The sequence below is a fragment of the Nerophis lumbriciformis genome, linkage group LG17 (assembly GCF_033978685.3).
Source record: "Nerophis lumbriciformis linkage group LG17, RoL_Nlum_v2.1, whole genome shotgun sequence".
Classification (NCBI taxonomy): Eukaryota; Metazoa; Chordata; class Actinopteri; order Syngnathiformes; family Syngnathidae; genus Nerophis; species Nerophis lumbriciformis.
Window position 1 is genome coordinate 10,435,001 of NC_084564.2, and position 13,268 is coordinate 10,448,268.

Consider the following 13,268-nt stretch of genomic DNA (forward strand, 5'->3'; position numbering starts at 1 on the left):
TGTACTCTCTATTGTCCATTTGTGCCTGTTTCTGCTTTTATTTTTGAAGCGTACTGTATAATAATAATAATGCAGTAAAGCGTTTGTTCATTGCGGTTAAGTGGTTCCGGGCCTGATTGTTGTAATGAAGTTCGTTAAAAACCTGGTTACGACCTTTTAAATTACGTTTTTTTTTTAACATTGTGAGAGTTCTCGAGGCATGAATTAACACCTACATAGTCACCTTTACACTCTTTAATCCAGGGGTTCGTGACCTTTTTACCTTTGTAGCCCAACACTTCCACTACCCCTTTAATTATATATATTATACAACATACAACATAAGGTGGCAAAAAACATTTCAATAATGAATAAAGCAAAATATGTCCTGGGCCAAAAAATCACTACATATTCTCTACTGCTCGCTAGTGTTACCATATCTGAGTTATTGTGCAGAAATATGGGGAAATAACTACAAATGTGCGCTACATTCGCTAACCGTGTTACAAAAAAGATCAGTTAGAATAATACATAATGTTGGATATAGAGAACACACAAACCCTTTATTTATTAAGTCAGAAATAATAAAGTTCGGTGATTTGGTAAAATTGCAAACAGCTAAAATGATGTACAAAGCAAACTATCACCTGCTACCAAAGAATGTACAACAATTCTTCTGAACTAAAGAGGAGAAATATAACCTTAGAGGAAAAAATAATTTAAAACATTTATATGCACGTACAACACTTAGAACTTTTAGCATATCAGTATGTGGAATTAAATTATGGAATGGATTAAGTAAAGAAGTTAAACATTGTACTGATATGATCCAGTTTAAGAGGTTGTTCAAAATAATAGTGCTTACAGAGTACAAAAAAGAAGAATTATGAGAAATACTTTCAACCTTATTGAAAATAAGATATTCTTCATCTCAGTATGTTTATAATGACTGAATTAATTAATTAATTACATATTACAAAACTGTTGTATACTAATTCATAGATGTTATTTTATTATATAAAAAGGTCAGTAAATGATTCTATATATTTGTAAACGCTTTGAAGTGGGAAAGGGGTAGGATTAAATAAGCTTTGCTTCTTCCTACTCCTTTTCGGGCATGATGTAAAATGAAATGATATGAAATTGTGTGATGTATTATGATGTAAGTGTGTTCATGTTCGAAATAAACTAAAGAAAGAAAGAAAGAATTATCGTGTAAACTTTGAAGTGCGATATAGCAAGGGATGACTGTTACTATAATATTTATTTTATATAATAGTAAGGATACTGATTTAAAATGAATGTCATGTAATTATTAAAACGTTTTTACAATATCCCTTTACACTTGTTTCTGTCCAACAAAGGGCTACCAACTGGGAAGGTTGAACTCCAGCTCGTCACCACCCACAGGCACCCCTAAATCCAAAAGTGGAACCCCACAGCCCGTGTCAGCAGGAGGCGCAGCCCCCTTGTTCGTGGCAAGAACACAGACAACTGCTGGCCGCTCTGATAATGACTCCCCTCAGACCAGACTTGGCGGTCTGTCGACCAGTAACTGCGTTCTCTCAAGGAGGCCAGAGGGAGACGGCACAGCCACGCCCGTTGGACCAGTTTCAGGAACCGTACACAGCGAAGGTCTTCCGGTTGCTACTCTCTCTCCGTCGGGGAGTCCTTCCATCCTGTCTGCACATTTACAGAGCGACACAGGTCAGAGGAATGTCGGCAGTCTTTCCAAGGAGCAGCTGGAACACCGGGAGCGCTCTTTGCAGACACTGAGAGACATAGAAAGGCTGTTTCTACGCACTGGAGTAAGAGGAGGCCCCGGCGACACAGGAGGCCCTGGCAGTCATCTCCCCAACAACGCTTCCACCGTAGTTCACAGCAGTAGTACTGACCGAGGTTCTGTCCTCGGCGATGGTGACAACGGTACCAACACTGGAGATTGCAGCAGTAGTAGCATGGCACTCTCAGCCTTGGCCTCCATGGGGGCCATGAAGAAGTTTGAAGAACCACTGCAGTCCATAATGTCGCAAACGCAATCGCTAGGTGCTGCCACGGACAGCCCCGAAATGGAGCCTCACCACAATCTGCCACAGCAGCATCCTCATCATCCGATGTCTTCACCTGGCCTTGACATGGGTCCCTTATTTGGACTGGAAGGGCTGAGCCCAGAACAAATCGCGTGGCGTAAACTCCAAGAAGAATACTACCAAGAAAAGAGGAGGCAACAGGAAATCCAAAATCCTCAACACTTTAGAATGATGACTGAGATGGGGATGCATGGAGGTCCCATGATAATGAGAGGACCGCCTCCGCCCTATCACAGCAAGCCTGGAGATCAACAATGGGGTTCTGGAAATATGATGGGTGGAGGAATGCCAGGAAATGTACGAATGACGGGCATGCATCAAGAAGGACCTGGTCGTCCAAAGTTCTTAGCACAGGTGCAAAGGGGTCCACCAGGTGGAGGGGGGTTTCCCGGCAGTCCAGGAGGACTTTTATCTGTTGATGGACTCGGACCGCAAAGGTCCTCCAGAGGGATTTGGCTCGAGAACATGTCCAACAACGTGGATGGCGGAGGTTCGTTTCCAGGTTGCTACCCTCCTCAGCACTTGCAGGAAGACTCAGAACTCTTAACCCGGGAGGAATTGTTTCGCATCGCAGAGAAACGGAAGGTGCAAGGGCTTCCTAGGTTTGAAATTGAACGATTGATTGCACAGCAGCAACAGGGCTCAAGAATTATGGATAATCCCGGGGGCCCAGACTTCTCCAATTTGGGTATGGGCCGGGGTCCACCTTCCAACCAAGGGGATCCTATGGATTTTCCTGGTTCACGGGAAATGATAGGCTCTCCTGGAGGGGGGCCTCAGATCAGAGACCTAATGGACTCCCCTCTAGGGGGAAACCTCTCAATAAACATGAACCCACAAATGAATATTCAGCAGCAGCACATGACGCTATCTCAAAAGCTCAGAAGAGTCGCTGGACGTGGTGGGGCTTTAAGTGACTTTTTCAGTCCCGGAGAGATAGCAAGAATACGAGCTTCACAAATCGAAAGAAGAAATATGGGAATGGTGCCCGGACCTGATGGACCCTTTCGTTTTCCAACTCAAGGTCATTTCTCTAGTGGACCGAGTGAGGGGCCATATTCTCAACTGCCCGGTCCTGAAATGTTTGGACCCGAGCAGGAGGGTCGTCATCAGATGGGAGGTACATCACGTCTCAGTCATATGCCAATCATTGGAGACCTGAGAGGGGTGGGTCCCGGTCCACGGCATCCTACCGACCTATCAGTCAAAGTTCACCCACTGGCCTCTCCATCACTGCAGCATCCTCATCAGTTAAATTCTCCATCTCTAAACCGAGAAGCACCAGGTCATCTTACGTCTCCATCTGCTCCAGGGCAGAAGTCTCCCTCCATTATCGGCCCTGTAGGCCCTCACCCTCCTCTTCAGCCTGCCTCTGGCGCAGGCACACCTTGCTCTTCTTCCCTGAAGTCCCCCCAGATAATGGGGTCTTCTAACCACGAGTTGCACTCGCCGTCGGTCTCTCCTGGACGACTCAAGTCCCCAGCTATGGCCATGGCCTCTCCGGCATGGATGTCTCCTAAAACAGCTCCGTCAAGTCCAGGTGGTCCGACTGTTGGCAGGGTAACCGGCAACGGGGGAAGTCATCCTGAGACGGGTACAGTCAAAAATGTCGTAGGTTGTAATTGATCTGTCTTTTCTTATTTCTGTGGCTTGAAATCTTCCTGTCCTTTGCAGGGCGAGCACTACCCCCAAGAAGTTCCAACTCTACCCCTGATGCCGCGTCGTCACAGAACCCCTTGTCACTGATCATGTCCCAGATGTCCAAGTACGCCCTTCCTAGTACAACTCCTCTTTACCACGATGCGATCAAGACCATTGCGACTTCTGATGACGAGATGATGCCCGATCGACCTCTTCTGCCCGGCGTCAGCATCGGAGGTATGAACACAAAGGCTATTATATGACTGTGAAAATTGCTCAAACGCGGCTTTTTGTTATTCCAACAGGCGGAATGGGGAACCCTCCAACCTCCCAGATTCTGGTCTCCCAGAGCTCCATTGGTGCCCACAGTGATTCTCAAAGCCCCTTGGGACTTCCAAGCCAAGGTCCACAGCAGTTGTCCCATGATGCCTCAGAGCCTGTGTTGTCTTCCCCAAACCAAATGGGCCTACCGCTCATGAATTCGGCCATGATGGGAGGAGGAAGTGACGAACTGGGCCGTTGCAATGTTTCGCCCATGTCTCAAAACCAAATGGCCGCTTTCGCCCGCATGCACCCGTCGTCTCACGGGCGCATGCGTTCGCCTATGGGGAGAATGTCGCAGAACTTCCCTCAGTCCAGTGAGGATCTTCTGCCGCCTCAGCAGCTGCACATGCTTAGTAAAGACCCTCACCAACGCCACGAGTCCTTCTCTCTGCCCATGAGAGACGGTCCGGATCTGAGCGAAGTCATCCGACCCACTCACTCAGGGATCCCTGAGTTTGACCTCTCCCGCATCATTCCGTCTGATAAGCCCAGCAGCACTCTGCAGTATTTCCCCAAGAGTGAACCCCACCAGGGATCCGCGTCGCAGCAGCTCCCTCCCCAGCAGCTCCTCAAACACTTGTCTTCCTCCGGCCCCCCGCATGGCGGCATCTCCTCATCCAACCCCCACTTGGCCAATTTACAGAACATGATGGCTGAGCAGCAGATGTCGCCCCACCCCGCACACGGCGGACTCGGCCCGAGCATGGGTGTTCTTCCTGGGAATGCCAGGGGAATGATGCCTGGTGCCGGCATGGGGCCCATGTGCCCCCCTGGGCATATGATGGCAAGGACAGGCCCCATGGGTCCCCAGCTTCAGCAACAGCAAACCATGATGGCCAACAGTCTTCTCCAGCATCCCTCCAACCCGTACCCCGGACTGATGTCATCCCAGCAGCACCAGCACAGTCTGATGGCACGGCAGAACGCCATGATGATGCAGGCCAAGCAGCGAAGCATGCCCATGCCGGGAGATCCCTTCGGCCCCCAGGCTCCTTTGATGTCCCCTCAGGGTGCCATGATGGGCCCTGCCCATGCACAGACGGGAATGGTGGGACCCCAGACCCTCAGACAGCGGGGAATGTCCCTGGAAAGCCCCATTGGTTACGGCCCCGGCGGTATGGCCAATATGCCTTTTTGACCCACCTCACGTGGCCTGTAAAAGCGTGTCTCCATTACGTTCGCATCGTGTCCGAGCTTTTTCATCCTTCTGTTCGTTCTCGCTTGAAATTTTAAAAACCGTACGTCAGCCACGATCCCGCACATCGCTGCCGACGTACACCTTGACTATTTAAAAGCACTGTACGATGGTTCAATGTTAAAAATCCCAAGCGCTTTTCTAAAATACTGTAAATTATGTACATTAAAGACGTGCTTGTTTGTCGGGAATCACGAGGCAGTTACAAGAGGAGTGCCTAGAATTTCTATTTGTTTTTTTTGTCGATTCGTTTTCTCCAGCTACCAAAATGTCGCGCAAATGAATTCTCTAAAAAAAAAAAAAAAAAACATCATAATAATAATATATACTTGCTGTATATAAGATGCAATTTGTGATTGTTTGCACTCGTTCTGTATAACTGTGTTTTAATAATAGACGTCTAATGAGAATCTCTATGGTGGTTTTACTTTGGAGGCAACAGGACGTTGTTGCGGGGAAATAAATGAAAGCCTTAATAACTTTGTGTGAAAACTGTCATTAATGAATACTAATACCCAGTCTGTGTACTAGCCGTGGTTTGCATCTTCTCCCCTGTGCTTGTGTGGATTCTCTCCTGGCACTCTGGCTTCCTCTTGGCGCCCTCGCCCCCGGTGAGATGTCTGGGAGTCTGGGAGCGGGTCGGCGGACTTCCGGTATTAGCATCTTTAGTCTTGCTTAAACGATACACAAGCCCCCAGCTAGGGGGTAGCAGTGCTCAAATTAATCCTTTGGTTTTTAAGTAGGGGTGTCCCGATACGACCTTTTCACTTCCGATACTGGACCCGTGAGTATTGTCCGATACTACAAACCCCGTTTCCATATGAGTTGGGAAATTGTGTTGGATGTAAATATAAACGGAATACAATGATTTGCAAATCCTTTTCAACCCATATTCAATTGAATGCACTACAAAGACAACATTTTTGATGTTCAAACTTATAAACTTTATTTTTTTTTGTGCAAATAATTAACTTAGAATTTCATGGCTGCAACATGTGCCAAAGTAGTTGGGAAAGGGCATGTTCACCACTGTGTTACATGGCCTTTCCTTTTAACAACACTCAGTAAACGTTTGGGAACTGAGGAGACACATTTTTTAAGCTTCTCAGGTGGAATTCTTTCCCATTCTTGCTTGATGTACAGCTTAAGTTGTTCAACAGTCCGGGGGTCTCAGTTGTGGTATTTTAGGCTTCATAATGCGCCACACATTTTCAATGGGAGACAGGTCTGGACTACAGGCAGGCCAGTCTAGTACCCGCACTCTTTTACTATGAAGCCACGTTGATGTAACACGTGGCTCGGCATTGTCTTGCTGAAATAAGCAGGGGCGTCCATGGTAACGTTGCTTGGATGGCAACATATGTTGCTCCAAAACCTGTATGTACCTTTCAGCATTAATGGCGCCTTCACAGATGTGTAAGTTACCCATGTCTTGGGCACTAATACACCCCCATACCATCACAGATGCTGGCTTTTCAACTTTGCGCCTATAACAATCCGGATGGTTCTTTTCCTCTTTGGTCCGGAGGACACGACGTCCACAGTTTCCAAAAACAATTTGAAATGTGGACTCGTCAGACCACAGAACACTTTTCCACTTTGTATCAGTCCATCTTAGATGAGCTCAGGCCCAGCGAAGCCGACGGCGTTTCTGGGTGTTGTTGATAAACGGTTTTCGCCTTGCATAGGAGAGTTTTAACTTACACTTACAGATGTAGCAACCAACTGAGCCCATGTGGTGATATCCTTTACATACTGATGTCGCTTGTTGATGCAGAACAGCCTGAGGGATCGAACGGGCTTAGCTGCTTACGTGCAGTGATTTCTCCAGATTCTCTGAACCCTTTGATGATATTACGGACTGTAAATGGTGAAATCCCTAAATTCCTTGCAATAACTGGTTGAGAAAGGTTTTTCTTAAACTGTTCAACAATTTGCTCACGCATTTGTTGACAAAGTGGTGACCCTCGCCTCATCCTTGTTTGTGAATGACTGAGCATTTCATGGAATCTACTTTTATACCCAATCATGGCACCCACCTGTTCCCAATTTGCCTGTTCCCCTGTGGGTTATTCCAAATAAGTGTTTGATGAGCATTCCTCAACTTTATCAGTATTTATTGCCACCTTTCCCAACTTCTTTGTCACGTGTTGCTGGCATCAAATTCTAAAGTTAATGATTATTTGCAAAAAAGAAAAAAAAAAGGTTTATGAGTTTGAACATCAAATATGTTGTCTTTGTAGCATCCATCCATTTTCTACCGCTTATTCCCTTCGGGGTCGCGGGTGGCGCTGGAGCCTATCTAAGCTAAAATCGGGCGACACTCTGGACAAGTCTCCACCTCATCGCAGGGCCAACACAGATAGACAGACAACATTCACATTCACACACTAGGGCCAATTTAGTGTTGCCAATCAACCTATCCTCAGGTGCATATTTTTGGAGGTGGGAGGAAGCCGGAGTACCCGGAAGGAACCCACGCAGTCACGGGGAGAACATGCAAACTCCACACAGAAAGATCCCGAGCCCGGGATTGAACCCAAGACTACTCAGGACCTTCGTATTGTGAGGCAGACGCACTAACCCCTCCGCCACCGTGCTGCCCTAGCATATCCAACTGAATATGGGTTGAAAATGATTTGCAAATCATTGTATTCCGTTTATATTTACATCTAACACAATTTCCCAACTCATATGGAAACGGGGTTTGTAATATCAATCAACACGAATCCTACTTTTGTTTTGTAGTGTGGAACGCTAGAAAAGGCTTGATCAAGTAAAATTATTTAACCTGGGAACAATAGTGAGTTTTTGATTGATTGATTGAAACTTTTATTAGTAGATTGCACAGTACATATTCCGTACAATTGACCACTAAATGGTAACACCCCAATAAGTTTTTCCACTTGTTTAAGTCGGGGTGCACGTTAATCAATTCATGGTACAAATAAATTCTATCATCATAATACAGTCATCACACAAGTTAATCATCAGAGTATATACATTGAATTATTTACATTATTTACAATCCGGGGGGTGGCATGTGGAGGGTTTGGTTGATATCAACAATTGCATCATGAGAGAAATGGACATTGAAACAGTGTAGGTCTGACTTGGTAGGATATGTACAGCGAGCAGAGAACATAGTGAGTTCAGATAGCATAAGAACAAGTATATACATTTGATTATTTACATTTGGTTATTTACAATCCGGGGAGGGTGTTAGTTTAGGGTTGAAGTTGCCTGGAGGTGTTGTTTTAGTGCGGTTTTGAAGGAGGATAGAGATGCACTTTCTTTTACACCTGTTGGGAGCGCATTCCACATTGATGTGGCATAGAAGGAGAATGAGTTAAGACCTTTGTTAGATCGGAATCTGGGTTTAACATGTTTAGTGGAGCTCCCCCTGGTGTTGTGGTTATGGCGGTCATTTACGTTAAGTAGTTTGACATGTACTTCGGTATCAGGGAGGTGTAGCGGATTTTATAGACTAGGCTCAGTGCAATTTGTTTTACTCTGTCCTCCACCCTGAGCCAGCCCACTTTGGAGAAGTGGTTAGGAGTGAGGTGTGATCTGGGGTGGAGGTCTAAAAGTAACCTGACTAACTTGTTCTGGGATGTTTGGAGTCTAGATTTGAGGGTTTTGGAGGTGCAAGTGCAATCGAGAATGTGTGCTGTCTTTTAAATTGAAGTGGTAATTGGTTTTTTTATTGATTTTAAAGTGGCCACAATATTGAAGTTAAGCTCAAGACACGGTAAGTTGAATGATGCGGACACGTTTGTTACTGGACACTTTGGATCTTAAGGTAATATGCAACTATAAATATTTGATACTTGTTTATATTGACAAATGTGCCGTTTTACACTGCAATTAAATATTACGAATGTGTAGCTTGTGTGCTATTGTGTAGCTGCTAGCTCCTAGTAGCCTAGCATATTTACCTTTTGTAAATGACTTGAAGGAATTGTGTGTTTATTGGAGGACATTTAGATGTTAACTAGCTGTCCAGTAGTAAGCACGCTGCAGGACTGCTTGTATCGAAGCGCTTAGCCTGTATCGGACATTTTACATGCAAGCGGATATAAACTGGTACTAGTTTTTTAATGATATCGGAACAATACCTGATATCAATGTAGGATCGGGACAGCCCTGTAATTAGGGTATATATTTCATTCCACAGACTAAACCGTCTGTTTTGAACAAGCGACTGGCTTGACACATGCAAATAGAGCAGTGATTCTCAAACTGTGGTATGTGAGCTCCATCTAGTGGTATGCTAAAGAAGTACAGTGTTTTACCTTCCCATATTCCAACAGTGTTACTGTTCATACTGTGTGTAATGTTACAGTGGCCAAAACTATTACATGCACTTAATGAATACTTAGGCCTATTATGCTCCTGTACTTTAATGTTGGTCATTATGGTGGTACTTGGAGAGACAACTTTTTTCTGAGATGGTACTTGGTGAAAAAAGTTTGAGAACCACTGCGATGGATGAATAAAGTTCTCGGCAGTGAAAGGGGGGCATGACAGATAATAAGCCAGCGGTACTAAAGAAGCACAAAAAAGTACCCCAATGGTAAGTCATAATCATGAGGTAAAAAGTTGAAATGATGATATAAAAAGTATTGTGGTATAAAAAGTAAAGATGAGATCAAAAGTGGAAATGGTGAGATACGTTACACGACATGGACATGTCAGACATGTTTATTGAGGGTTGCTTAAAACGTTATTTGTAGTCATTTCGACTTTAAATCTCTACTTTTTATTTCATTATGACTTTATTTCATCGTTTTGACTTTTTAACTCATTATGACTTTTTTTTTTTATAATTTCGACTTTTTATCTAACAGTTATGATTTATCTCTCAATTTCAACTTTTTATCATAATTAAGACTTTTTGTCTCAAAATTTTGACTTTGTTGTCTCAAAAAATTACTTACCTCATACTTATAGCTTTATTTCACATTGTTGACTTTGTATCTCATAATTTAGATTTTTAATCTCACCATTGACTTTTTATGTCATAATTTCGATTTTCTTATTTCATAATTGACTTTGTATCTCATAATTATGATTATCTCACAATTTCGACTTTTTACCGTAATTGTGATTTATCTCATAATTATGACTTGACATTTATGACTTTTTATCTGATAATTATGACTTTTCATCTGATGATTTAGACTTTATCTCATAATTATGACTTTAGCTGACAATCATGACTATTCATCTCATAATTTCTACTTTATCTCATACTTATGACTTTTTAGCTGACAATTATGACTCCATCTCAAAATTTCGACTTTGAATCTCATACTTATGACTATCTCATGAATATGATTTTTTATTTCACAACTATGACTTTGTGTCTCATAACTGACTTTTTGTCTCCATCCATCCATTTTCTACCGCTTGTCCCGTCAATACTTCAAATTTTTATTTCATAACTATTACTTTTTTATCTCATAGCAATGACTTTTTATTTCATAACTATGACTTTTTTATCTCACAACTGAGTTTTTGTCTCATAACAATGACTCATAATTATGACTTTCTTACCTCCATTTTTCCTTTTTGTCTCAAAAGTATGACTTTTTATCTCATAATTTCGTTTTATCTCATAATTATGACTTTTCATCTGACAATATGACTTCTCATCTCATAATTTCGACTTTATCTCATAATTTTAACTAGCTGACAATTATGACTTTTTATCTGACAATTATGACTTTTCATCTCAAAATTTCGACTTTGAATCTCATAATTATGACGATCTCATAAATATGATTTTTTTTATTTCACAACTATGACTTTTTATCTCACAATTTCGACTTTTTTCATAATGACTTATCTCACTATTATGATTTATATCATAATTATGACTTTCATACCTCAATTTTACTTTTTGTCTCAAAATTATGACTTTTATCTCATAATTTCGTTTTATCTCATAATTATGACTTCATCTCAAAATTTTGACTTTGAATTTCATAATTATGAGGATCTCAAATATGATTTTTTTTTTTATTCACAACAATGACTTTGTGTCTCATCACTATGACATTTTGTCTCAATACTTCAAGTTTTTATTTCATAACTATGACTTTTTATCTCATAGCAATGACTTTTTATTTCATAACTATGACTTTTTATCTCATAGCAATGACTTTTTATTTCATAACTATGACTTTTTATCTCACAACTGAGTTCTTGTCTCATAACAGTGACTATATAATAATTGTGACTTTTTATCTGATAATTGTGACTTTTTGTCTGATAATTGTGACTTTTTGTCTGATAATTGTGACTTTTTGTCTAATTGTGACATTTTATCTGATAATTGTGACTTTGTGTCTGATAATTGAGACATTTTATCTGATTGTGACTTTTTGTCTGATAATTGTGACATTTTATCTGATAATTGTGACTTTGTGTCTGATAATTGAGACATTTTATCTGATAATTGTGACATTTTATCTGATAATTGTGACTTTGTGTCTGATAATTGAGACATTTTATCTGATGATTGTGACTTTTTGTCTGATAGACATTTTGTCTGATTGTGACTTTTTGTCTCATAATTGTGACATTTTATCTGATAATTGTGAATTTGTGTCTGATAATTGAGACATTTTATCTGATGATTGTGACTTTTTGTCTGATAATTGTGACTTTTTAATTGATAATTGTGACTTTTTAACTGATAATTGTGACTTTTCGTCTGATAATTGTGACTTTTTAACTGATGATTGTGACTTTTTAACTGATAATTGTGACTTTTTGTCTGATAATTGTGACTTTTTAACTGATGATTGTGACTTTTTAACTGATAATTGTGACTTTGTATGATAATTGCGACTTTTTAACTGATAATTGTGACTTTTTAACTGATAATTGTGACTTTTTGTCTGATAATTGAGACTTTTTATCTGATGATTGTGACTTTTTGTCTGATAATTGTGACTTTTTGTCTGACAATTGTGACTTTTTGTCTATTTGAGACATTTTATCTGATGATTGTGACTTTTTAACTGATAATTGTGACTTTTTGTCTGATAATTGTGACTATTTGTCTGATAATTGAGACATTTTATCTGATGATTGTGACTTTTTAACTGATAATTGTGACTTTTTGTCTGATAATTGTGACTTTTTAACTGATAATTGTGACTTTTTAACTGATAATTGTGACTTTTTAACTGATAATTGTGACTTTTTAACTGATAATTGTGACTTTTTGTCTGATAATTGAGACATTTTATCTGATGATTGTGACTTTTTAACTGATATTTGTGACTTTTTAACTGATAATTGTGACTTTTTGTCTGATAATTGTGACTTTAACTGATAATTGTGACTTTTTGTCTGATAATTGTGACTTTTTGACTGATAATTGTGACTTTTTGTCTGATAATTGTGACTTTTTGTCCGATAATTGTGACTTTTTGTCCAATTGTGACATTTTATCTGATAATTGTGACTTTGTGTCTGATAATTGAGACATTTTATCTGATGATTGTGACTTTGTGTCTGATAATTGTGACTTTTTAACTGATAATTGTGACTTTGTGTCTGATAATTGAGACATTTTATCTGATGATTGTGACTTTGTGTCTGATAATTGTGACTTTTTAACTGATAATTGTGACTTTTTAACTGATAATTGTGACTTTTTGTCTGATAGTTGACATTTTATCTGATGATTGTGACTTTTTACCTGATGATTGTGACTTTTTGTATGATAATTGCGACTTTTCCTGGCACTACTCAGTGGCCTAGTGGTTCGAGTGTCCGCCCTGAGATTGGTAGGTTGTGAGTTCAAACCCCTCATACCAAAGACTATAAAAATGGGAGCCATTACCTCCCTGCTTGGCACTCAGCATCAAGGGTTGGAATTGGGGGTTGAATCGCCAAAAATGATTCCCGGGCGCGGCCACCGCTGCTGCTCACTGCTCCCCTCACCTCCCAGGGGGTGATCGAGGGTGATGGGTCAAACGCAGAGAATAATTTCGCCACACCTAGTGTTTGGGTGACAATCA

At 41.1% G+C, this 13,268-nt stretch overlaps 1 protein-coding gene across 4 annotated transcripts in view; it reads left to right on the plus strand.

Moving 5' to 3' along the window:
* bcl9l (bcl9 like) overlaps positions 1–5,708 on the plus strand; it is a 76,787-nt gene extending 71,079 nt beyond the window's left edge. For all 4 annotated transcript variants that reach the window (XM_061972422.2, XM_072914978.1, XM_061972421.1 and 1 more), the window contains exons 7-9: positions 1,344–3,663; positions 3,744–3,947; positions 4,016–5,708. In XM_061972422.2, coding sequence (XP_061828406.1) covers positions 1,344–3,663; positions 3,744–3,947; positions 4,016–5,172 — 3,681 coding nt within the window. In that variant the 3' untranslated portion in view covers positions 5,173–5,708. The remainder of the gene's footprint in view (positions 1–1,343; positions 3,664–3,743; positions 3,948–4,015) is intronic.
* The last annotated feature ends 7,560 nt before the right edge of the window (positions 5,709–13,268 follow it).